Source organism: Monodelphis domestica, chromosome 8 (assembly GCF_027887165.1).
Source record: "Monodelphis domestica isolate mMonDom1 chromosome 8, mMonDom1.pri, whole genome shotgun sequence".
NCBI lineage: Eukaryota > Metazoa > Chordata > Mammalia > Didelphimorphia > Didelphidae > Monodelphis > Monodelphis domestica.
The window spans coordinates 58,323,778-58,350,306 of record NC_077234.1 but is presented as its reverse complement, the minus strand read 5'-3'; the positions used below and the strand labels follow the sequence as shown (position 1 = coordinate 58,350,306).

The window sequence follows — 26,529 nt, the reverse complement described above, 5'->3', positions numbered from 1 at the left end:
GGAAGGAAGAGGGGAGGGGAGTGTTGACTCTACCATATAAGACCTCAAAAATTCAGTTTCTGAATCCTTTAATTCTTAAGGTATGATCAACAATAATGATTATGGCACATTAAATGGATTAATGGAACTCTTGACAAGGAGAGGTATAGGAGATAGATGGCCTAGATCAAGAAAGAACTGAGAGAAAAGTCATTTAACCTTTAACCTCGCTGTCCATGACAATTTCCCAAAAATTCAAGTTACAATGTATTTGTGGAAGAAACATCCACACTGAAGGCTCCCTAGACCTCTCCCCAAAAGGGGGAAGAAACACTTTTTATTTTAATTGTAAGAACATTTCAACTGCATCAGAGATAAATTTAAAATTACATTGCAATGAAGGGGTAATACCAATATTTCCAGAATTCATTCTGTGAGAGGAAATTAGACCAAAGGGTCTACCCAATTCCAGAACTTTATGAGCCTATGAATTAAGTGTTGTCATACTATGCTGATGGTGATGTTTTACGTGCTTTCCTTACAAAAAGTTCTACTAAACTTCTACCTCTTGGTAAAAGTATTATTAGAAGTCTCTTCTCTGAAGCTATTGTTCCATGTATCTACATCTTTTATATTTATAATAGGTCAGCAGTTAACAAGATTGTCCCTTTTTAAACTTGCCTATATAGACTGAAGATGCTTGAAACTTGGATAGATCCAATTGATTGAGGAAGCCTTCTAAGTGTTTACATCAGGATGAAGGAAGAGAAAAAGGGCAGTTTATATGATCACTGCCTTCCTTCTGAATATTCTGGCTGAAATATGAGAAGTTATTATCCATATGTGAGTGCAAAAGTTAAATTCTAGGTGATCATCTATAAAAAGCTATTGGAGAGGCAATAGAAAAACTCCCAAAGTTCAACTAAGCTTTATCTAGTCTCTTATTCTATTCTCCCTACAACAGATTTTTATGGCATCATAAGAAGACATTATTAGTAAACTCTCAAAAAGCATATCCATAAATGCCTACTTTTGTGGGGCATATATAAACTACTGGGTTCTCAAAAGAAGATTCAAATAACCAGAACTTATAAAACATCTAGAATTATATGAGATTATACAAGATGACAATCTAGGGTATGACAATCTGGATAGACGTCAGTAGCTATCATAAACTCTAGCACTATATGCTTTGACTTGGATATAAGAGCCAATATTGCTATGAGGGCTGTTAGAAAAAAATAAGGTTAAGTAGGATAAGGCAAGGGCAAAAAAGAGACAGAAAAGATGATAAATACCAAACACTTTACCTTTGGTCTTGTTAGGAAAAATATAACTAAAGCAAACGAAGCACAAAAACCTAATTAATCTTTTTTCTTTTGCCATAACACAAATGTATGTGGATATAGGTGTATGGAGACATGCATATTCAGATATGTACATACATATATGTGGGAGAGGGAGGAGGAAATTCCTTTAAAAGATATAAAACAATGCAAATTTTCTAGTATTGTTGCCTTTCTCCCCCACCATTTTAGAATTTGATAAGAGAGTAGCAGGTTTTACTAGCTCCTCAATACCCTGGTAAAGTTCTAATGTCTAGCAGAAGACCAGAAAAACTAGAAGAGATTTTGGAGGTACTACAAAGAGGAACCTGTTTGTGATCTGGCTAAGAAACAAAAAGGGCTATCTCTGAATCTAGATAGTCAAATTCAACCGATCCACAACCTGATTGAAATTTTGGAGGTAATAGTTTTGAAATCCCTCAAATTTTCCCTCAAGATTTATCAAAATTATGTGGCAACCTAGTAACAGACCATGAGTAAGAAAGGATCTTGAGATTTCTCTAGATTGTGGCTAACTTAACAAAGAAGTAGAGAATTCCAAATATTCACATTTGGAAGATAGAATATGGACACACCACATTTGCCAAACAAGCTAAAATCATTTTAAATACAATTAAGACATAACTATGGGATAGTAACAAAAAGTGGAGAGATTAGCTGTAAAAGAAAAAAAATTTACATAGAAAAATCTAGTGGATCATTTATTTTATCATAGAATTTCCAAAATAAATGTTAAAAATTGAAATGTCTTCTACAAAACATAAACTGCCATGATTTGACACTTTTAACATCATACTTATGAAATAACAAATATACTGCCTATTTGACAAACTAAGGCAAAGACTGGGTAATTTCTCCACTTTTACCTATTAGTTACGGGGAAGTAGTTCTATTAGTCCCCATTATGAATGAAATAAACTAGTTCTACAACAATCATCTATACATTCATCTATATCTATGAATAACATTTAAAAGTGAGAGAGAAAGAATATTTTAACAAATATAGGAGAACCCTCTGTATGTTTTACAAGGACTTTTTTCCTAAGTTGTAAGGGGATATGATTTGGCTTACACAATAATATATTTTAAGACCAACTGGCTTTCTGTAAGGATCCTCTTGCTTTCATCTTCAGGCTTGAAGCTCAAAAGGCCTAAATTATGTTGAGATGGATGGAATATGTAAAAAAATTCTCAAATAACTTGCTAATGGTGGTGTCTTAAAAAAATAATAATAAAAATAAAGGCTAGTCAACACTGTTAATAACCCTAACAAAAAGTATTCAGGAACAAGTGACAAGATTTGATTCTTTTTGCTATCAATTGAGACCTAGAGGAAGAACTGCCATCAATAAGGGTATAAAAGGAATTAAAAATATATTCAAATGGTTATGAAGCTTGGGGGTAGAAATAGCATTGTAAAAAATTAGATACTAGGAGGTTAATTAATGTAGGGAAATTTAAGAGCATTAATGTTTCTGAGAAAATACTTGGCACAAATATGTTGATCACTTCAACATTGCAAAATTTCACAAACACATAAATAGCATCAAGGTTATCAACTATCTTTTAATGCAAGATGTATATGCCTATACACACACAAAAAAGAAGTCGCTTTTGTTTTGGACTCCTTTTTCTGAGTTCCTACATCTAAAGTTATGGATGCATTTAGACATCTGACACAAAATAAATTCTCAATGTCTACCAGGAATGAAAGTTTTGAAGTATTTTTTCACTGTATTGCATTAACTCTAAAGGCTAAGGAACAAGCATAAGAACAATATTGTTTTCATATTGATGTGTTGTGCTTGGATATCTGGAAAAGGGAAAATTAAGATTTTTAAGTTACTTTCACTAACGGATACTGAGGTTCAAATGAAAAATATAATGTTAGTACCTAGAAAAAAGTTGCATGTAAAAATATATACACACTAAAAATCCCTCTAGCCCACCCCTCAAACCCCCCAAGAAACAAAAAACTTGTCAGTTTAATTAACATATAGTTAATATATTCTTACTTGGGCTTGAACTCCTAAATGTTAGATATCTTCCCACTTCATTTCTTAGCCCCAAACTAATTTTGCATGTAATTTAGACAATTTTTAAAGGCACATGATCAAATTTTAATATTAAAATGACAGAAAACAAAAACCCTGAATGAACAATTCCTCTTAATCATCCACCCATCTTCCACCCTGTTTTGTGTGGCATGGCAGAGACACAATGCAGGCCTGCAGCTGTTGTGCCTACCTGCGGCTCCTTGAGGAGGTTCATCTGTGCGCGCAGCTGATGAGTTAACTCCATCCTGGTTGCTGTCAGGATCTGCCATCTTCTCCTGTCGGCGAGCTTCAGCCGCTCCTCTTTTGCCCAGGCCAGAGCCTCGCCGACTAGGGGGACAAACGCCGCCATATACACTATTACCAGTTAGGCAAAGTAATCAAGAAAGCAGAGCTGTGGTCTAGCAAACATAGCACAAACTCACGCTGTAAAAATGAGGTGGCCAGAGTAATTGAAGCTAGAAGCTATTTTAAAGATCATCTAGTCCAGCCCTATAATTTTCACAGGAGAGAAAGCCAAGGGCAAGGAAAATTAGGTGACTTACCCAAGATCACAGAAGCAAGTAGCTAAACCCAGAAATTGAACTTAGAACTTAAGAGCAAAACAAAAGTTCTTTCCACTAAAAATATCTATTTATTTTTTGCTTTAAATTATGAAAGATTTACTAGGGACATTTATTTCTGAACTTGTAACATTAAACCAATTAGATTAAACCATTAAAAAATTCAAAGTGATATAAAATAATTCAACAATATAGTATAAATGTAGTTTTCCCCACTTCTTCTACCACCACCCCCCCACCCCCCGTCAAGCAAATGGTTCTAGAAAACCACAGTACCACAGAGATTCTTGCCATAATGATTTTCATGCTAAGGCCTGTCGACCCATAATTCAGCAAATGGAAAGATTCTTAATATAAGACTTTTCTTTTGCTGAGGTTGGGCTTAAAAATGACCACCATTTTCAGGTCACATTTAGGTCAATTTTTCTATATTCACTATGGACAGTTTTTTGGTTAAATTTCTGTACCATCAGAATAATTAAAGTCATTATGAAGCAGGTTGAGAATAAACCAAAAAACTCTCATTCTTAGTCTCTTCTGAAGAAATCACAGACTTAAAAGTACAATACAAATCATATTCGATCACGTCATGCCTAAACCTCAAGAGTTTAATGCAAAATTGTCTAAAGCAAACTCTCATTACATATGACTCTTTTGCTAAAGGAATATTAAACATTAAAATCCTTAAACTGACTCATTACATTTGCCAAGAACATACTATGTGCAGGCTTTTCTGCTGCTTGGAGGAGCCAACAGAACATTTAGATAACATGGGATAATCATGGGATTTATGGCCCAGCGGGGGGAAAAGAAGTCAACATAGATAAGCAAATACATAATCCATATAATGGAAGGATATATAAATAAGTCTTATCTGAGAACTAATCAAGGAGTCTCCTTGCTTATTTGGAAGTCCGGGATGCCTTCATGAATCAAAAGGCATCTGAGTTTAATAGGAATTTAAAAGCCAAATGATTGAAGACACATTCCAGGCATAGGGAATAACTTAGGCTAAGGCAAAGAATATTCATAAGTGTAGTCCATGTAGCATAGATGGAAGTACAATGAGATAAAGCTGATGACAATAAGATGGAGAAAGCATGAACTGCTAGGCAAAAGGGTATGAATTTTATTCAGTGAATAAAAGGGAGTTACTTAGGATTTGGAGGCAGAATAATTAATATAGCAGTAATATAAGAAATACACTGAAGAGAACAGAGAAATGTCTTAGGAGGCAATAAAGTGTTGATGAAATAATGAGAAGAATAGCACTGAAAATAGAGGAAGAGGCAGGTCTGATAAAATGTTATAGAATTATTATCAACAGGATTTGGTAACTGATTAAATATGAGAGATAAAGGAAAGCACTGGAGATTAAACAAGCAGGTGTTCATTAGAAAGCTACTATGTGGAGGGGGGTAGTTTACTAGATAGGAAAGACTTTTTGAAATGAATGATATAAAAACAAGACAAAATCAGGTTGAATCTCCTTATCACTGTTCAGAATTTAAAGGGTAATTTGTCCTTCCTTTCCTGCTATTGTTAACTTTTGTTAATTACTTCAATATAGAAATATATTTAAATATCTCCAAATGAAGAGAAATTCCAAATCATTTTAAAGGATTATTAGATCCTGACTCACTATGAATGAAATAGTCTAGAAAACGTCTAGAATAGCAATATTGTTATAATGATCCAAGACAATTCCAGAGGTCTCATGATGAAGAAATGCTCTCCACTTCCAGGAAGAAAACTGATGAACTATAGGTTGAAGCATATTTTTTCCCCTCACTTTTTCTTGCTTTTGATGTGTTTTCATTTGAAACATGACATAAAATTATAATTTGTATTACTTCACATGGATAACTGGCATATTGCTTGCCTTCTCAAGGGATAAGGGAGGGAAAGAATTTGAAGTAAAATAACTTTGTAATGAATGTTAAAAATAAAATTGGGAAGTTTTTAATTAAATAAATAAAAATTTTAACGTGCTATGCCAACCAAAAATAAGGGGAGAGGATTGTCTAGTTCAAAGAAGTAATAAAAGGCAGGGTGGAAGGTTCATAATTGTCTACTAACAAACTGGAAGGTGATGTTTAGCACAGACAATGTCTATTCTGAATCTAGCTCTAGCAACTGGCTGAACAGAAGGGGCTCTGCTCCATACAGGGATGGGAAATACCCTGAAGAGAAACTACACTAAGCAGATACTTGTGAGAGGTGTGGGGAAGCTCCCTCTTTCACCAGCTTGTGCTTGTTCTTGCCTCTTAGTACAGATTATGACCCAAGAACTCAAAGGTATTCTTCATTGCTGGCTAGTAGGTTTGACTGGGAAGAAGAGCCAAAACAAAAGGCAAGAACGAGGGAATCTACAAAAAGTTCTCTTATCACCTCTGTGAGTCAAGTGTAAACTCCTTTATACAGATAAATAAACTGAGGATCAAGGATGTTAAGTGCCTTGCTCCTAACCACAGAAATAATCATTTAAAGCTGAGATCTAAGTCTCCCTAGTGTCAAGTCCTGCATTCTTTCCACTACATCAGCATATAATACCACTCAAAAAGTTGAAAGGATACTCCTGTGGTAGCCAAGGGAAGGAATGTTTAGCTTTTAGAAGACATGGGCATGTCCTATGAAGGAAATAGAGAAGGACGTCTGATGAGACTGGATAAAAATTTATCAAGGCTATTAACTTCCCAATTTTTGATTTCCCACTTAATAATTTTCTGTGGCATAATTTAGATTCCTAGGTAAACCCACCACTAGGTAAAAACACTAATCAGCACTCAAGATGCTAAAAATTTAATTCACAGGGCTGATGTAATATACTCAGTCTTTAAAGTAGTTTTCCTTCACTCTCTTCATCTCTTAATGATTCCTTAATTTCCTAACAAGATGACCACTTATTTGACATGAACTGAGAAGGTGAAACTGCCTGCAGTCCAGTCTCACTTAAAGTTATGAATTTAAACAGTGGATTAAATAAATCATTTTGCATACCACTTACAATTGCTATCACAGCTATGAAAAACTTGTTGAGGGCTGTTAAAATATTTCATTTAAGACATTCTTTGCAACCTAAATCTAGCAATGATGTGTAGAGATTACATCCTGGTTCTGCAAGGATATATCAATGGCATGTTCACCAGTTCGCATCAGCTAAAAATGCTTCAAATATCGGCCCAGAAATGAGACAGCCAAGGATTAGCTTATTTAAGGGGCGAAGGGCTGTCCCGAGACCTGAATGTTTTAGGCACAGCAATTCTTCAAGAACAATTTCTAAAGCACTCAAAAGTTGCCCCTCCTCTTTCCCACCTTAAGCTTCCCTCAAAGAAATCATGAATTCTTTAAATGCTGAAATTCATAAAGATCTTTCATGAAAACAGCTTTATAGTTTATGTCATAGTAAGAGGAAGAGAGGGGAGAGCGGGAAGGGGGAGAGAGACAGAAGTAGAGAATATGAGAATGTATGAGAATTTCCTGATGGGGAAGAGAAAGAAATAAGATACTTTTATTAAATTCTTAAAACATCATCAAGGTTCTTATCAACATGCAATCAGGTAGTTTTTGTCCTTTTTTTCCAAGCTATCTTAAAGTAAAAGAAATGGGATAAACTAAACTAAATGGTTAGTTTGGACAACTTAGATAAGAGTAAATAAAGCCAGAAGTGCTAGTGAAGAAAAAAATAAGGAAGTTATTGGTCATTAATTGAAACTAAACCAAAGCAGGAAAGGCACAAAGACACAAGGCACAAAGAGGTTTAAGCCTAAATAAAAATTTTGTTAAAGAAATGTGTTTCAGATATTTATCTTAAAACGTACTGAGAAAAAGACATGCTTTACTAGTAGATATTAAAATTTTATTCTTAAAAAGATATCTTTTTGATACTAAAAAAGGAAAGAGATACTAATCTGTAGCATCTTAACAGCTTAATCCTCAATGTTTGGACCACCAGGCTAAACATACACAGTGATAAAGAATGTGATAAGATCAATGGAGAGAATAGGGAGGAAAAATGAGTAAAAAATGTGGATGATGAATCAAAAAGTTAAAAATCACAAACTTGAGAAACAGAAATTAATTCAAGGAAAACAATGTCCTGACTGCACTTTGACAGTTAAAGTGTTCTGTCTGACTCACACTGGCTGAGTGTCCCAGGCAACTGTCTACAACTGTAAAATGTTGATAAGCATTGGGAGAGGGGTTTTTTCCTGGGAGAAACTGACACTAGCTTACAGGTGTTTTTATGATGAGAGCAAGGAAGGAGTCCTCCATGGAACAAACTTTGGTAATTACCTGGTACTAGCACAGGAGCCCGTGGTCTTTTGGCGTGTGCTCCGCCGCAAACTGGGGAGCTCAGCAGGTGGTGACTCACTGCGCTTCTTGGTAGATTTTCTTAAACCTATATATATATCAAAAAATCCAGAGAAGATTTAGGGACAAAAATGGGTAAGAAGTAAAGTCATAAGGGAGAAGGGAAACTTTGTGGCATCACTGTTAAAGACGCTGGGTTTACAACTCCTAACATTCAGGATGCTCAGGCATTTTATCTCCCCTATTTCCAAAACATATTCTGTATTCAGAGCCCATCTACCCTTGGAGCCCAGCTCATTTACAACTTTATACCAGTCCCAACACTGCACCTTTCCCATCTCAATAAACATACTAATCCCAGTACAATGCATTTTAAATACTTGGTCTTTTCTATCACTTCACCCCATAACTGTTCCAACAACTATTTCCCCTACCTGGCTTCCCCTTTCATGCAATTAATTATGTCTAATCTAACACTGCATAATGCAAAAACTACTTCCAAACAGGCTTGGTTTTCTTTATCAAGACTTTAATTTCCTTAAGGATATATGAAGCACTTGTTTCACATAATTGTTTTGTACTCTCTCCTCGCACCTCCAAAACTTACAGTTTAGCAGATGTGAGACATAAAAAAACAAAGTCAACGAATCCTGATTTGGAATGTTTGTGACTTTGTTATGAACTCTGGGGAAAGGCGTAGGGATAGAAGGAAAACAGTACTATACTAAAATCCACATTAATTGGTCAAAATATGCATTGGAATTTGAGGCTCTCATTTTTTATTACCTATAGAAAAAAGTGCTTAGGAAAGAGAGAGGGCAAAAAGAATTTAGATGTAATTATTTAGCGTATTTAAGAAAAGGGAGAATTTCACTTAATTACTTATATGTAAACTGTTACTAGTATTAAGAAATCAATCACTTGTAATAATAACCTGCATTAAAGCAGGAATGGCAGGGCCCCCTGTTCTATTAATCAAATACATATATTTGGTGTTCACTGAGAAAGGGGTACTGTGGCAAGGGAGAATTGACATTCTTCTTACAAGTAATAAAACCATATTATAAAATATATCCAAAAGTTAGACTAGTATTCTTATACATGTATCCTTCTCTTCTTACAATATTTAGCTTCAACTAGTGCCTTGTTTTCCTTTTTTCCTCCAAATAAAACTTTCGTAAACATCTAATCATTCTAGCCATGCTATTATGCCTGATCCAGATGAGTGAGTACACAAAGGAAACAACAGAGACAAAATTAAACAAAATTTAAACGGGGAGACATAAAAGAATAGCTTAAAAATATTTCTTTTTGGTCATGAACATAAATTCCAATAAAAAATAATAGCAAATAGTCATCTTTTGAAAGCACTGTTTATAACAAGTCACTTTAGATGTGAAATTAATTGTCTCTTTCAAATAGACTTCAGGAGATTAATTATTCCATGAGCTCACAAACCTATGGCTGACATCACAAAACATTTCACTTTTTTCCCCTGGAGGTCCCCTGGCTATTTCAACCTTTTGGTTGGGAACACTGATTGACCAATAAACCATCTTCCATATAACTGGGCTATAAAATTAAGGTATTCAGTATTTTCTGGTTTATTTTATTGGGGGGGGGGGGAGGGTTAAAAACTTTTTAATTGCTTAGAAAATGTCTATCTAAAGATTCTGTGACAAAAAGAAAAGAATGTGAAATTCTTAAGTTCTTAAGAAAAAAAAAATAAGTGCCAGTATATTATCATTAAATTCTCCAAGAAACTGAACTGAAATTTGGCTTTCAGTTATAATACAGCATATGTTGTAGTCACATTACCAATTTAATACCAATAACTTTATTCAATTCTAAGAGGTTGCTGACATACATATAATGATAAAGAAAAGGATAACAGTTCAAAGTTTTCTTTGATCTGATTTAATACTTCATTCAGTATAGTATAAACTACCCCTATAATTCTGATTCAAGTTGATATGTTCCTTCCCATATATTTTTTACACTTGTATAACATAGTCATCCCTCAAATGGGATATTAAACTTGAGATAATAATGTTGAAGGACAACAAAGAATAGAATAGAAAAAGAAAGATTGATAACTGGTGTCATAATCACACTGCCAAAACTGATGGCTGAAGTAGATTGGTTGATATATACTTGCTCCTGCCACCCATTTCTCGAAGCTGGACAGTGAGTATTTTAACCTATCCCATTTACTCTTTCAAGAGTGAAATTGTTAAAGAGTAACTTGAACAAACATGCTGTTTTATATTATGTTCTACTGGAGAGAAGCTATTATGATTTCCAGTTGCTATGTGAAGTTAAAGTGACTTATGTTCTTTGATCTAATAGCTAAAACTGAATATACAATAAATACAAAAAGAAAAGAGTAGTATTTTGGAATTTTTTAAGTTTAAGCTTTCAGACTTAATGAGTTGAAAAAATTTCCCCTTCCCTACCTCCTATCTATGGAGAAAATTGACTTTTTGATATGAAATGATCCCTACACCTTTGCCTAAAAGAAAAAAGATGGCAAAGATACATGTTCTACTAACCCTTTCCTGACCTTAATATTACATACATGATTTTATGTATTTTCTATCAAGTTGTACACCTGGAAAATTTCATCTCACGTTTTCTCAGTCTCTAGATTTCGTGCTCTTAACCAGTTCACAAAAACATTTTATAGTATTACTGCTAGTGATGAACCAGTGTGGAGCTGGCATATACTTATTTAAAGAACATCTTAGATAAAATATATTTTTAATTTTTTTCCATAGAAAAACAGATGTGTGCAATATTCCAGTGAATTAGGCACCAATTATATCATACGTGTCACCCTGTATGTTAACCAAAGTAGCAGTGTGGGTCAATTAGTTATTAATAGTTTTCCATGTACTTCTCAAACCCATTTGTAGCTAACTATAATTTGGAAAAGTAAACTAGTCCTCAAATTTTAACTAATTTTAAATTAAACTAATATTACTGTCACTTAACTCTCACTTCATTTTTATATTATTCTGTGATCAAAGACATGCCTACATGCATGAAAATGCAAAGTCTAATTATGAATCTACATTTTTATAAAAAGAAAACTTTAATTATGCTGTCAGCGATCAATTTTGGCTTAAATTCTTATTTGATCTCTCAAAAGTCCCAGAAAATGCCTTTTGACCCAAAACAGCCCTTCTATCAAAACTTCCACTTGGGAGTGCTCAAAATGTTTTCCTCTCTTTAAACCTGAAAAATTGTGTCCTCGCCACAAAAGAAGATCCTCCTATTTCACTGAAAAGACTGAGTAAATGAGCTTCCTCAATCACAAATCACAAAAAATAAGAGAACCAGCTAAGAGCATATAAGCAAACAGGTCAATCTCTACACTCCCACCACTGTGGGGAAGAAGAAAATTACATAAACAGAATTCTGATAGTATCATCACATATGAACATAACCATAACTGGTTACAAATGTGCCCAATAAGTTCAGCTCTTCAAAAAGCTTAGATTAGGTTAATCATACGCATGTTATTCTGAAAAATTCATAGAGTGCTAGTGTTAATTTTTACTCAAATATCCAAGGCGATTCTGACAAATCAGATAGCATAATTTTCTAACAAAGTTACAAAATAAATTTAAAGATGCTCTAGACCTCAAAAACCCTTTCCCTTTCTCTCTGCACCAAGCTATATTCTACAATTCCTCTAAGACCCTCATGAAAGAAAACTATGCCCAACACAGAGAATAGGAGTGGTTCATCAGTTGGCTGCTTCTCATAGTGTGCTAATTAGGCAACAGTCTTAGACTGAACTCTTATGTAGTACAGGTGGCTCTTCTTCCTTCTGGTGTGCCAATACTTTTGGTCTGCCAGGGCCATCCATAGCCCTAAATAAAAAGAAAATATGCTTGCTGGTCTCCTTTAACTTCTATGCCTCTGGTATCTATTATTCCTACCTGGTTGCCCTACAACCTGATGCGTTGAAGGGGTCAGCTGGGTGGCTCAGTGGATGGAGAGTAAGGCCTAGAGATGGGAGGTTCTGGGTTCAAATGTGACCTCAAGACACTTCCTAGCTGTGTAACCCTGAGCAAATCACTTAACTCCCACTGCCTAGCCAGCCCTTACCACTCTTCTACCTTAGAACCAATACACAGTATTGATTCTAAGATGGAAGGTGAGGAGCAAAAAAAATAAATAAAATGATATACTGTTTCCAAGTTGAGTTTTATAGTCTCCCTCAATTAAGTCCATACACTCTAATGAAAACCCTTCACTTCTAAATGAACTAGCTTTTTTACCGTTTTACATAAATATTTTAAATACTAATGTAGGATAACTAAAATCTTAATATACTTTTCTTTAAATGAAAGTAATCTGAATAAGATTATCATCTAACAAATTGACCATTTATAGTATTCTTACAGAAATGCACCCCATTCTGTTTTCACATAACTATTGGGGGAGGGGGGGGAGAAGGGCAGGTTCATGCAAAGCTTCAGTGACTACAATAAACTGGGTAAACTGAAGGGGCAAACTTGAGATTTAGGGTGAAATAAAATCTGAAATTCCTGAGCTCCTGAGGAGAACAAGTCTGAAAACCTGTTTAAAGCCCTCTCAAGAACAATCTAGTTTTGCTGCTTAGGTGTGTTACTTAACTCTTCAAAATCTTCCAATTATCAAGGCCTACAAAAGTAAAATTATTTGTATTTAATAATTCTCATATACTTGGGATGGATAATAAAAGGGGTCAGAGCATTTGTTCTATCATCAAAAACTCCTAGCTTTGTGTTAACAACCATGGTATTGCTTTTATCCAATACAGTCACATCAGAACTAGCCATGGCTCCTGACTACAAGACCCATAGAGTCCAGGAAATCCTACTGGCCAGTTCTGGGCATGACCCTTATCTGCCAACTCCTCTGAGTAATGAAGATGCAGAAATTCCCTATCTCTTGAATTCCTGAAGAGAATGACACAGTAGTTTCTTCATGCTTCGACCTTAAAGACTTCCTAAAAGACACAGACTTCTGAGAAAAAAGTATCTGGGTGAAGTGGGAAAGGAAAAGAGGTCATTTTCTTGTTGGGATTGGTTTTTTTTTTTTTTTGGGGGGGGGGGGGAACGACTCTTTCCTTTCGCCCTATATTTCACTAAAACAATCAGAAGGCAGAAGAGCAATAAAAGTTAGGAAACTTGGGGTTAAGTGACTTGCCCAAGATCAGAGCCCGGGAAGTGTCTGAGGCCGGATTTGAACCTAGGACCTCCTGACTCCAGACCTGGCTCTCTATCTCCTGAGTCACCTAGCTGGCCCAAAGAAGTCTAGTTTAACTCTCATAGGGCTGAAAGATGCATCTGATCCAATAGCTATGAAGACCCTAAATACTTCTGCACTAGCAAGTGAACAGAAATTTGCTTTATGAGAAAGAGATGGCCTATCTGGAGTGAGTGGTTAGAGCAAGATTGACAATTAAAATAAATGCTCACTGCCATGATAATATTTCCAAGAGACACAGGTCCTTGGCCATGTAAAAAGAAAACTATACATTATTATTAGGGTGGTTTTTTTTAAGCATACAGACCCAGGCAGCTTAACTTTACACCATCACCTAGTATTACTTAGTTACAGAGCCTTAAGAAAAAATACTTGAAAATATCAAGTTCTTCAATCTAATAACATCCTTTTAAAAACTATGTGAAGCAAATGTACTATATACTGCCAGGATCTGAGAGTCTTCATGCAGCTGCCTGCTTCCCCAGAGGTAAAGCTGAATGCCTCTCTCCTTCTTAGTAGAAGGTTTTCATAAATTATGGTGGCCCTCTGAGGGCTCACCTCCTGGAGGATGAAACTCTCAAAACTTAGTTATGCCAACCGTTAAGGTCAGAAATCTAAGCCTTTAGCCGGACCTGCACTTGAAGCCTTTCCAGTTTAGATCCTTGCCAAAACTTGTGTTCCACTGACACAGCCTTGAAAAATCTAGAATCTCCATAATGTTGTGAGGTGAAGGACACTGCAACCTTCCTACCAAAAAGGATAACCTCAGCTGCATAGCAAGAAAAACTACCACAGAGAAATTTCCAAGTAGCTTTTCCCTCTTTATATGCTAAAGGAAAGACAAGTATCTCTGTCTCTACCTCACACCATAAAACCTTCAAGTTTAAAGATAAATCTAGCTTCCTACTTATAATAATGTGAAAACAGAACAATTTTATTTTTTTAAGTGGCCTTTATGGGAGTTCAATATCTTCAAAGAGAGGCGGAGTGATTAGAGGGCAAGAAAGGTGACACTGAGAAGTGCTTCTGATACTTATAGTTCCTTATCGCTTCCAAAAAAAGGGTAAAAACAAAATAGGGACATCCACAATAGCAAAAAAAGGTTAATGAACCACATCTATCTCTCTTCCTTGCTTCAACTCACCTCAAAGTTCTAAAGTTGAAGTGCCTTTAAGAAAAAGATGCTAATGACGCGATTCTTCCAATTAATTATAATCCTATTTTGTTATTATTATCACTGGCAAGAGAGAAATTGTTTAGAAATAAAGTCTATCTCCCTACTTGGGTTTGCTCTCTAGTTCAGGGGAACTCTGGTTCCTCTGAAGAAAACAATGCTTTTACATACAGCTATGCAAATCCATAAATCAGGCCAAGGATCTTCAAATGCCACTAACTAGATAAAATATTATTTGGGGCTTGGGGAAAAAACCTAGAATTTCTGACTAGTCAACAAGAAACAAGTATATTAAAAAAGATATAATATGCATTGGGAGAGTTGAATGGAGAACTGATTGTACTGTTCCTTAAAGCTGTTGGAATAGACATAGGTAGAAGAAATGAAAAATCAAGAAAATAACATACATTATAAACCGAACCAACTTCCTTAGTCTGTTAAGAACTGAATGATAGTCATTCAATATATTACAAAACTTGTAATTTTGAGAGGTGGGAACTTATGAAGTAGATTAGCATATTAAGGGGGGGGAGTAGATATACATCAATTTAAATATTTTTTAAAATCTAGAGTTACCACTTCTAAAAGAAAAAATCTACAACTGCAATAGACTGTGTGAAAGATCCCACTTTTTTAATTCCTATAAAATATAAATAAAAACCAAGTTTCTCAACTTACTTGCCAATTTAGCCTGTAATCCTGAAGGTCCAGGTTTTGATGTCTCTGATTTAGAAGACCCTGGTAGAGACAGTTTTGTTTTAGGCAGGCTAACTTTAGGGCTAAAACGAGCAGCCCAATCAAACTTAGAAGAGCCACCTGTTTTACTTTGCTCCTTTTCTCGGCTACTTCTTCGGGGACTGGGACTAGATGCTGACCGGGAACGCCTGGCCTTGTTTTGGTCTTTTCCTTGTTTCACTCTGGCCCCCTGTGGTACAGTGGAGGACGCAGAGGCGACTGCAGAAGATGAGGAGGATGTTGAGGCAGAAGAAGAGGAATCAGTGATGGTGCTACACCCAGCTTTGGCTGAGGTGGCCGATTTTGAAGCCAGCTTGGTGGGTTTTGCTGATCGCTCTTCAGCACCAGTTGATTCAGACACTGAACCACTCTTTATACAAGAAGAACTTTCTGTCCTTTTCCTTTTCTGACTTCGCGAACTGCCGGTAGCTCCACCCTTTCTGGTGTGTGCCTTGCTTGTTGATGGCAATGGTGCAGATTTCAGCTGCTGCTCTTGGTCTAAATGCCTCTTCTTTGATTTAGAATGGGGTCTGTTGGTTTCTGAGGGAGGTTCAGTATGTTGAAGGGCTTTGGGTTTCTTAGCAGAGCTCGGAGAATTTGTCCTGTTGTAATCTGGACTGGCACTGCGTTTCACTCCTCGAGAACTGTCTTTCTTAGGCACCTGCCCCGTTTTTTGCTTTTCTGAAGTATTGGCTCTGTCTGGATCTTCTGGTTGTGGAACTATGACAGCAGATGATGAACTGCAGCTTCTAGGAAGAGAGAAAATAACAAAGTTACTGTGCATTTCCTATGAATTCACAGAATATCTAAAAGCTCTGAAAATTAAAAGCTTCTGAAGAACCCAGAGTTTCCAAAATGGTCTATGTAGAATAAAGTCAATCAATACTGAACTCAAAGAAAATAGTGTCTGCTTTGCACATGGTTGTATTTTCATGTCCAAGTTGTATGGTGAAATTTAGTTATTATAAAGATGATATTCAATAGGAAAGAAGACTAATATATTAGCTCAGAAGGCACTCATAAATAATGCTTCTTGCCAAAAAGTGAGAATATTGATTTAACAATTACGAGGGACAGAAACTATAGAAAAAGACAAGACAATGATATATTTTTGCTACTTTTTTACTTAATAAAAAAGTATAGACAAGCAGCATTAATGCTGAGAATATTAATAAAAAGTAAAGGATTCTCCAGGACATTGTAACTACTAATGGTCGCTTTCTAGATTTACTTCAACTATCAATTCAATCTAAAGGGGATTGGGGGATTGGGGGGGGGGGGGGGGGGAAGAGAGATAGAATCATGAGCACTGCTGTTTCAAATACACCTGAAATAAATAGCAAGTTTATGGTGTTTAGCTATATCAGTTTGGTAAGCAAAGAAAATATCAAGAAACTTTACAGTTCTGTTGATTGTCCAAGACCCAACTGAATATCGATGAAGAGATGAAAAACTTCAATTCTAAAAGTTACACTTTTCCAAGGATAGAGAAACATTTAACATGACTTCAAAGTAACCTGATGACCTTAAACAATATGCAATTCTCAAGTGTAAATAAATTATGCCTTGGAAAAAGATAAGCAATGTGAAGATTTACCTTTTAGAAATGTGTCCCCTTGACTGTTCAGAAGTAGTATTAGACTGCACTTTGGGTGCCTTAGAAATAGATTTTCTACTCTCAGGAGGGCTATATGCCTTATGTTTTGCCTGCCCTAAATGTGACCTGTCAGCAGAAAACCAAAACAGAAAGCTATCAGGAAAATGAGATGCAAATACAATCCCCCTTGGTAAAGTATTTTTTTAAAAAAACATCAAATAGAAATGAAGGCCTACAGTTTTTATTTTGGTTTTGCCTTTTTGTTAAACACTTATCGAAAATGATTAAGTTGTGAACTCTACAAAATTTTAGTACAGTAAAATTGCATCTTATAACTAAACAATCACAATCACTGAAAAGCAGTTAAGTATTCTTTTTACTTAAAAGTTTCTTCTACAATTCAATTCTATTTAGCTCTATGGTAGCTGCTTAAAAACCTTCATGATTTTTACATCACATTAAGTATAAATGTATGATTTTTATTAATAATGTTTTTCTTTTACAAACCTTGTACTCAAAAACAACAAAGCCATGAGTTTTATAGAAGATACTTGCTGTGCAGTTTTCAAATTATTTTTTAGATGATGCTTCTTTACTGCTCAAGAATACAGAGGGGCAAAAGGACTAGTTACAAACTGACAACTATTGTTAGGTGTAATGTAGATCCTTAAGGGTTAACTGTCCCAAAAGCCTGTTATCTATATGAAAATAGTATTCATTGAGAAAATCAAACATTTTCTTTCAAAGAAGGAGGGTAGAGGGGGAGATACCATTCTGATGCCAAAAATCAGAGAAGATTTGAGAGCAATTTGAAATATGTTATGAAAAAATGGTCCAGAACATTCAGGCAGAAAACCTGTAGTATAAATTAAATGTCTGTGAATGCCATATGTCCCAGGGATTAGGACAAATGGGCACAAATTATCATCTAGATGCATTATGCACTGAGCAACTGATACTCAGTGAAATCAGTAAATTTGTTTTAGAATTCAGATGACAGATTGAGAAACTATTTTGCCTCATAAAATAAGAGTCCCTGGGAGTGTGCCCATTTATACTCACACATGTGCACACATTTCTATAGAAATGATTATAGTTAGTAGTTTAGCTCTAAGATCTCTTAATAAAGAATAAAAAATGTTTTCCACTCTTTCCAATTTTTAAAGTTTTTTTCAATGAAATTTGAAGAGATTCTCAAAATTGACCTTAAAAACAATTTGAATCTCACAAAGCATACATACCTCATTGATTATTTTTAAAACATTTCCCTCTTTGGCTAGAAATAGCATTGCTTTTTAGAATTTATATATTTTACATGTTAAAATCTTGTAAACTATAGCACTTAAAAATATAGCAGTTCATTTTAATACACCAAGCAAACGAGTTTAAACTTCCACCAACTCACAAGGAATTCCTAATATACTCAAGAAGGTATGACAATCTACAAGTAATCCTAACATTAAATGTCATTTTTTCTAATAAATAACAGAACACTTTGATTAAAAAAATTGCTTGGGGGGAGAAGAAATACGGGATTGCCAAACTATTACATTTTTTAGAAAAATTTAAATCACATAGAAGGGAAATTCTCTTTAAAAAAGTTTTTAGGGGACAGCTGAGGGCTCAGTGGAGATGAGAGGTCCTAGGTTCAAATCTGGCCTCACATATCTCCTGTGTGATCCTGGGCAAGTCACTTAACCCCCATTGCCTAGCCCTTACCATTCTTCTGTCTTAGAACCAATACACAGATGCTGGAAGGTAAGGGTTATTTAAGAAAAAAAATTTTTGATGCTAAACACTAAAAATAAACTCAAAAGAGGAATATATATATATAAAAATCCAAACTAGTCATTTGGTCATTTACTTAATTTTTAGCCAGCCTCCAACTACAGTAATTCTCCTATCCACCCACCCCTACTAGTTTGCCTGCTAGTTTCTCATTACGTGATGTTGGCTTCTTTCCAGCTATCCCTCTACCGTTCACTAAAAACCAATCTTCTTGTGTAAAAAAAAAAAAAGTTCATCCCATGTTATCTGGAATATGATCATTAAAGAGATTGTTATTTTGATTTTACACTTCCCTTTTTGTAAGGAATTACTGAATTATCTATCATGCCCTTCTTAGCAATTATTTAGCTTAGCACATCCATGGAAAAAAGTCTGGCAAAATATTGGCTGTGTCATTTCCAGTGTCTAAGACAAAGTAGAAGAACTAGGCACTTTGGAAGAAAGGGAGACAACACTGGTGTTATCCAACAGAATAGTACATTCCCAAACTGTAAAAGTCTTCTGTTACTTGGACTAAGACAACTGACAAAGACCAAATTTTCAATGAGTTAATTTCTATGACATAGCTTGAAAGGTTTAAAAATATAGATTACAGACTTTCTGTTTATGTATCAAAGACCGGTAGAGGATTTTACATTTTAGGCTGAAATCCTCATTTTATGACCTCCTTATCATTTCATCAAAAATTGCCATAATATTCACAGTTTAAGTTTAAAACAAAACTAATAGCATTAATGTTGGAATTTCAATTTTGCCATTAAGACCATCTCTAGGGCTACTGAGTAGATTTCAGTACAGGGTAAATGAATGCCTCAAGAATCCATGAATGCCTTGGACCCCAGACAAAGAGGTTTTATTAAGAAGAGAAGTTTCACCCTATGCTATGCTAGTCTCACAGCACAGAATGCAAAGCAATCATCACTACACAAGAAGTGGAGTCAATAAATGCTTTCTGAAAAATTTTCCTAAGTACATGAATCCAACTTATTTCTTCCGTTGTACTTTAAAACAATAAATAATCTAGTCTGAACCCTTTTGCAGATCAAAAAATGGAGAAATCTCTCAAATCAGAGAAACCAAGTCTTACCTTTTATTTTTTTAAATTCCCCTATAAGTAGTGGAGTCAAGTGTATTGAACATTTTTGATTCTATGTCCATATTCCAGGAAGAATTTTTGCACTCACATGTCAGTAAAGACCACAAAAGCTCAGGAAAGGTGGCAACAAACAGTCCTCAACTTACAATGGTAATATGTAACAAATACACTTGTTTTGCTGAAGAGTTAAGATTCTGGGGGATGAATTTAAAATCAAATTTAAGAATTCATTTATTCCACCCCAAAACGTGACTGAACCCTACTAGTAATGCAGACTGGAAATATGTGTTTTGATACTAGTATGTACGTAGACAATTAGGTAGCACAGATTATTACCATACAAAATGTGAATGCTGTCAATATATTTCAGCATTTCCCCTATAGAAATACTGATACATACTGGCACCAACCTTCATATTTTGAAAATAAGTCATGCCCCACCAAGGAAAAGCACATACCTGGCTGGCATCACAATTCCAACCCCCATTTAGGACATATAAGCTTACCTCTATCCCTCACTCAATTCCTTCCTCCACTCAGTCCTTCCTTGAGACTAGGCTGAAAACAGGTAGAAGAGAGTAGGGGAAGGGAGCAGAAAAACTATGAAGGGGTTAGTTAGAAGCTGTGGGGATGAAATCAGTAATTGTGTATGTATACTTAATGATTTCTGTTGAATGGGTGTAAGAAAGAAATAAGATGCTCAAGAAAAGAAAACAAGATGGGATGTAACAAAAACACGTTAAAAAGAGTCAATCCACTTATATATAAGATATATTTCTCACAGGTTTTTTCCCCTCAGTCCCAAAGGAAAAAGATTATACCTTAACATTTTTTTTTAAAAAGCTACTAAAAACAACTGCTTGATCACATGGGTTGATGGGGATATAGACTCTACTGCAAATATCAATAATACGGAAATAGATCTTGATCAATGGCATGTAAAACCCAGCAGAATTGCATGTTGGCTATAGGAGGGATTTGGGGAGGGAAAGAACATCAATCTTGTAACCATGAAAAAATATTCTAAATTAATTAAATTTCAAATTAAAAAAGAACTTTTACTTAAAAACAAAGGAACCGTTGATGAAATCAATGCAAAACAAATATTTAACTGCTATGGAAAATATATTGTATAATCCTATGGAAATTCTCATGTTTTTTAACTAAGTTACATTTATTTGTAAGTCTGTATTTGACTTGTTTATAATAAAAATGGCTCTATCTATATACATAATACATAAAGCAAAAAATATATATAAAAAAACTAATGAAATGCATTAGTTACTCTAGTTTTATTCTAACTTCATTTTAATAGGATAATACATTAGCATTCATTGCATTATTAATAAGCCCAGGCAAGAGCTAATGAGACTTACAACTCATAAAGAGTTGTACTCAATATATGTGTAGTGCTTATATTATCATATTATACTATATTATCATATAGTACTTAAGTGTAGTGGAGACAATTGGCCTGCATATCAAGGAAGGGAAGTTTGATTCTGGGCTATGTCACTGATCTGCCATGAACAGTAAGCAAACTGATTTAAGTTACTTGAATTTGTTTTCTCATCTATAAAGGCTTGAACAATATGATCTTGAGGTCCCTTACAGCTCTGACATTATATTAAAATTCTAATATCATATGTAAACACTGTTGGAACCACTTTTAATGATGTCCAGTGCTAGCCTCAGAGGACGCAGACAAGAGAAAAGGAATACAATCTCCATTTCTTTATTTATATAGTCTTTTGCACTTTAAAGGTAAAAATTAGTTACATTGAAATTTGGTACCCAATTCATAATGTTAAGTGAATGTTTGTATATATTTTTCCCTTTAGTGGCAGTGAAAATCCTTTAGAAGAGCTAATCAAACAAAATAAAAAGAATCCCTTCATTTAAAGAACAGAAGAATCTAAAGAGTCTAAAATGGAAAGAGGGGTATAAAGAAGAGAGCTATGTATAAATAAGAGAGGTGGCAACATGACAATATTTATTTACTCCAAAAAAAAAAAAAAAAACCCGAAAACATGATATTTAGCTGAGGAAAGAATACCAGGAAGCAGAGATGAGGAAAAAAGTGTGTTCCAGGCAGAGGACAGCCAGTAAGTTGGGAACCTGGGTGACTAGGATGTAACATGGATGAAGAATTAGCAGAGAAGAAAGATAGGGAGTGGTCAGACAGATAGGAAAAGAATCAGAAGAGAGAAGCGTCATGAAAACCTAACAGAGTATCAGGGAGAAAGGTATTACAGAAAGGTAAAAAAGAATGAGGATTGAGAAAAGGCCATTATATTTGGAAAGAGACCAGTAACTTTGTAAAGAATAATTCTGGATGAACAATGAAGAGAGGTAAAACTGAAAAGAATTAAGAAGATAGTGACAGTGGAAGCAAATGCACAAGTTGTAGAGGGTCTTCTCTGAGAGTTTAGCCTCAAAAGGGAGGAAATATAAGATAAGAGCTAGTAGAAAAAGATGTCAAGATTTTTTGAGGATGGGAAGATATCTGTAAGTACTAAGGAAGCAGCAGATGATAGCAATTGTGCCAAGTTTTTTGCTAAGCATTTTAAAATTATTATTTCATTTAATCCTCACAATTCTGGGAGGTAGGTGCTATTATTATCCCCATTTTATAGATGATGGAATGGATTCAAAAAGAGGGTAAAATGACTTTCCTAAGGTCACCCAATAGTTAATAAGTGTTACATCTGGATTTGAACTCAAGTCCTCCAGAATCCAGGTCTAGTACTCTACCCATTATGCTACTTCACTGGTCCAGAGATGGAAGATTAGAGAGTAGAGGTAACAGAGAGGGCAATCTGTGATATAATGAGATCATTTATGCATAGAGATGGGATTTGCCTTGGTAAAGGAAATTGGGGTAAGGAAGAAATAAGTGGCAGAAAACATTTGAGTGATGCGAGATGAGAGAGAAAAGAAGTAGCTCTCTGCAAATAGCATCAGTTCTTTTAGTTAAAGAAGAAAGGTTCTCAGCTGAGAGTATGAGCCATGAGAAGTTTGAAGCATGATTTTTTAGGAGAATCGTTGTGATGCGCAGGATTATAAATCAATTTAGGGAGGCGTAGAAGGGCTATTTTACTATTATGAGAGCCTAATAAAGAACATAAAACAAACTTGTAGTATGCTCAGACATTACAGCTTCATAATTTTCAGGACTTGAGTAGTCATGACTATAGAATATAGCAGGAATAATCCAAGGCTGAGCTTTGTGGCAATGTAAAGTCTTCAACAGACACAAAGGAACTAGAGAAAACAATGTAGAGCCGAACTGATTCACAAGGAGTAATGACAAAGATGGGAGAATAATACAGGTAGTATAGGGGCAATGGCCTGGGAAAGATGTGAGGTAACAAGATATTGCAAGTTGTGACAAAGTCAAAAAACAAAGTTTAAGGTTGTAAGACAAAAGGAAAAGCTGAATAATAAGATGACCACATAAAAACTTCAGGGTTAATGAATATGGATATGGAACCCTTCCAGGTGAAGGTAAGATCAAATATGTTATCATTATTATGTAGTGTGGTGAAGTGGTAGGTCCTGAGAACCGAGTAAGCTGAAGAAATTAGCGGTTAGGGTATTTGAAGAAATATCAATATGTATCTAACCATCTGCTGGGTAATATAGAATGTAAAATTATTCAATGTAATGATAATGGACAAGAGAGGATGGCAGAATTTCAGGTCAAGGGGGAAATGCAAACAATAGGGGAAAAGTAGAAAAACTAAAAATTGTTGCAATCTGGCATCCTTAAAGAATAATAGTATGAGGCAAGAGTCACATTAGATTGCTATGAAATCAAGATTAGAGATTTAGTTATCTTTTAAAATGGGGAACCACTGGTTTTTAGGTAAAGAGATAACATGTTTTGGGTAAGGTCTGTACATTCCTATTATTTACCCACAGTGGTTTATTATAGACTAAAATAAAGAAAAGGAAGGAAGATCATTTAGATTGTTACCATAATAACACTAAAAAATGTTCAGAAAAAGTAGAGTGGAAGCAATTTGAATGCTGAGGAAGGGACAAATGAAGATATGAAAAACTAAAATTATAACATGAAAGGCTTTCAATAGGCTTTTTTGGGGGATAATTTTGTAAAGAATTTAAAAGTAAAATTATTGAAAAAGAATTTGAGTTGTACCTTTAAAATTCCTATAAATACTTATAAAAATGATTAAGAAGTAAAAATTAAACTCTTAAAGAGAATCCATCCACAAACATTTAATTCAGTGACTCACTATGTACCAGGCAGTGTGCTAGGTACTAGGCATACAAAGACAAAAATAAAAGTCTGACTTCAAAGAGCTTATATTCTAGTGTGGAGGTAATATTTATAAATAAGATACAAAATATATAGAAAAGAAGATAATGAAGAAAGGGGGAGAATAGCAATAAGGAAATACTTTTCAGAAAGTGAAGTCATGGGTAATAAAAGTTATAGGGGCAGATAGGTGACTCAGTGGATTGAGAACCAGGCCTAGGGGCAAAAAGTCTTGGATTCAAATGGAACCTCAGATACTTCCTAGTAGTGTGACTACTAGGCAAGTCATTTAACTCTCATTGCCTAGCCATTAATACTCTTCTGCCATAAAACTAATATAGACAGTAATGAATCTAAAATGGAAGGTAAAGATTTTTCTTTTTTCTTTATTTTAAAAGGAAATTATGTTGAGAATACTGAATTTGTGAAGCTTCTTAGAAATCAAGAGAAGCACCTAATCATTTACATGGAGATTGCAATTAAACTAATGAGACAGTGAGGTTACCATTTTAAAAAATAAACATTTCCATTTAAAAAATATAATAAAATATGGAATATAACAATTTATTATGAATATGGAATAAATCACAATGTGTTAAATGCACTTTAAAGCATTTCAAGATTCACAAAGCACTTTTGAAAATGCTTTATAATTTAATCCTTATGACAACCTAGTTGGTAGGTATTGTTATCTCCATTTTACAGACAAGCAAACTATGGTATATGGTAGACTGAGATCAAGTGATTTGACCAAGATTACTAAATGTCTGAGACAAATTTTGAACTCAGGTCTACCTGATTTTAAATTCAAAGGAAGAAGAGTGGCCAAAACAGAACCTAAGGGTTCCACTCATAATTAGATGCTATGATTCAACAAAATAAAAGCCAGTTAATTTGGGGATTGACATAATAATTATGGCTAAATGAAAGGGAGGAAGAATTAATTTGCAGGATTTTGGCTTTCTGCCTTTAAAAACTTTTGAATATCTAAAAACCATCATTTCTCATTAAAAAAAATAACAAAAACACTAGGTTTTCTAGTTACTCCAGTAATAAAGCAAGGATGTCACTCTTTCCCACAATTATTTGATAACATTTCTGAAATGCTAACATTAGCAATTTCTAAAAACCTAGTCATTCCTGTAATTTCATTGAACTCCCAACAAGGAAACTGCCAATGGAATACTATTGTGCTATAAACAGGAGAAACTTGTATAAACTGATGCAGAGTGAAGTGAGAAGTAGGAGATACATTTTATAAATTACTCAAAAAAAAAAAGCAAAGAAGGAGGTCCTGGGTTCAAATTTGGTTTCAGACACTTCCTTGCTGTGTTTAGCCCTTTCTTCTGCCTTGGATTCCAAGATGGAAGGTAAGGGTTAAAAAAAAAAAGTCAAAAGGAAAAGAAGACTGAAAACTTCCACTAAAAGTAACTACAAAATTAATTAAATCTTAAATTACCTAGCAAGACACAGAAAAAAGTTACAATTGCCTAAGTATTCACTAAAATAAAGGAAGACACCTAAATAAAAGAACACCTAAGAGATGTTCACAACTAGGCCAGAATATAATAAAAATGACTATACTACCTAAATCAACAAGGGAGATGGAGATACTTTATGGAATAAGAGAAAGCACTAGGCCACAATATAATAAAAATGACTATACTACCTAAATCAACAAGGGAGATGGAGATACTTTATGGAATAAGAGAAAGTAACAAAATTAACATAGCCACAAAAAGTCAAGAAATTAAAAATAAAGGGAAGATGAATAAAAAAAAAAGTACAGCTTTGGGGGCAGCTGGGTAGCTCAGTGGATTGAAAACCAGGCCTAGAGATGGGAGGTCCTAGGTTCAAATCTGGCCTCAGACACTTCCCAGCTGTGTGACCTTGGGCAAGTCACTTAACCCCCATTGCCTAGCCCTTACCACTCATCTGCCTTGGAGCCAATATGCAGTATTGACTCCAAGACGGAAGGTAAGGGTTTAAAAAAAAAAGTACAGCTTGGCCTATAGTATAAATAACACAATAATTTAAAAAAAATTTTTGGTACCAATTTGAAAAACCATATACTACTCCTGGTCCTGCCTTTTCTTCTTTCACTATTTCCTTCTACACCAATGTTTGTTTATAATCAGTCCCCCTAGTTCCCACCCTTATTTAACTTCCCTTTCTACCCCCATCCATTCTTATCACCCCCACCCATTATTTTCCCCGTAATCTTTTAAATTGCCCCCCCACCCTCTCCCTCCCTTGTACTGCTTTCCCTCCCCACCATTCTCCACCAGTTTTTTTACCCTTCTACTCCCCTATAGGGAGCAAATCTATTCTCTGCCCTA

General features: G+C 34.9%; 1 protein-coding gene and 1 long non-coding RNA gene across 51 annotated transcripts in view; one reads left to right on the top strand and one right to left on the bottom strand.

Moving 5' to 3' along the window:
• The window catches only part of TRIP12 (thyroid hormone receptor interactor 12), a 167,680-nt gene that overhangs the window by 62,138 nt on the left and 79,013 nt on the right, over positions 1–26,529 (bottom strand). For 17 of the 50 annotated variants that reach the window (XM_056807020.1, XM_007502136.3, XM_056807036.1 and 14 more), the window contains exons 4-7: positions 17,025–17,150; positions 15,371–16,176; positions 8,239–8,344; positions 3,573–3,709 (exon numbers count right to left, since the gene is read on the bottom strand). In XM_056807020.1, the coding sequence (XP_056662998.1) occupies positions 3,573–3,709; positions 8,239–8,344; positions 15,371–16,176; positions 17,025–17,150 (1,175 nt within the window). Of the gene's footprint in view, positions 1–3,572; positions 3,737–6,518; positions 6,573–8,238; positions 8,345–15,370; positions 16,177–17,024; positions 17,151–26,529 lie in introns of all 50 variants that reach the window. The other 33 variants (XM_001364975.5, XM_056807049.1, XM_056807059.1 and 30 more) reach the window with 8 other exon arrangements.
• LOC103098706 (uncharacterized) lies at positions 9,749–13,268 on the top strand. The gene is made up of 2 exons (XR_471963.3): positions 9,749–9,841; positions 13,070–13,268. It is a non-coding gene; the product is annotated as an uncharacterized LOC103098706 (long non-coding RNA).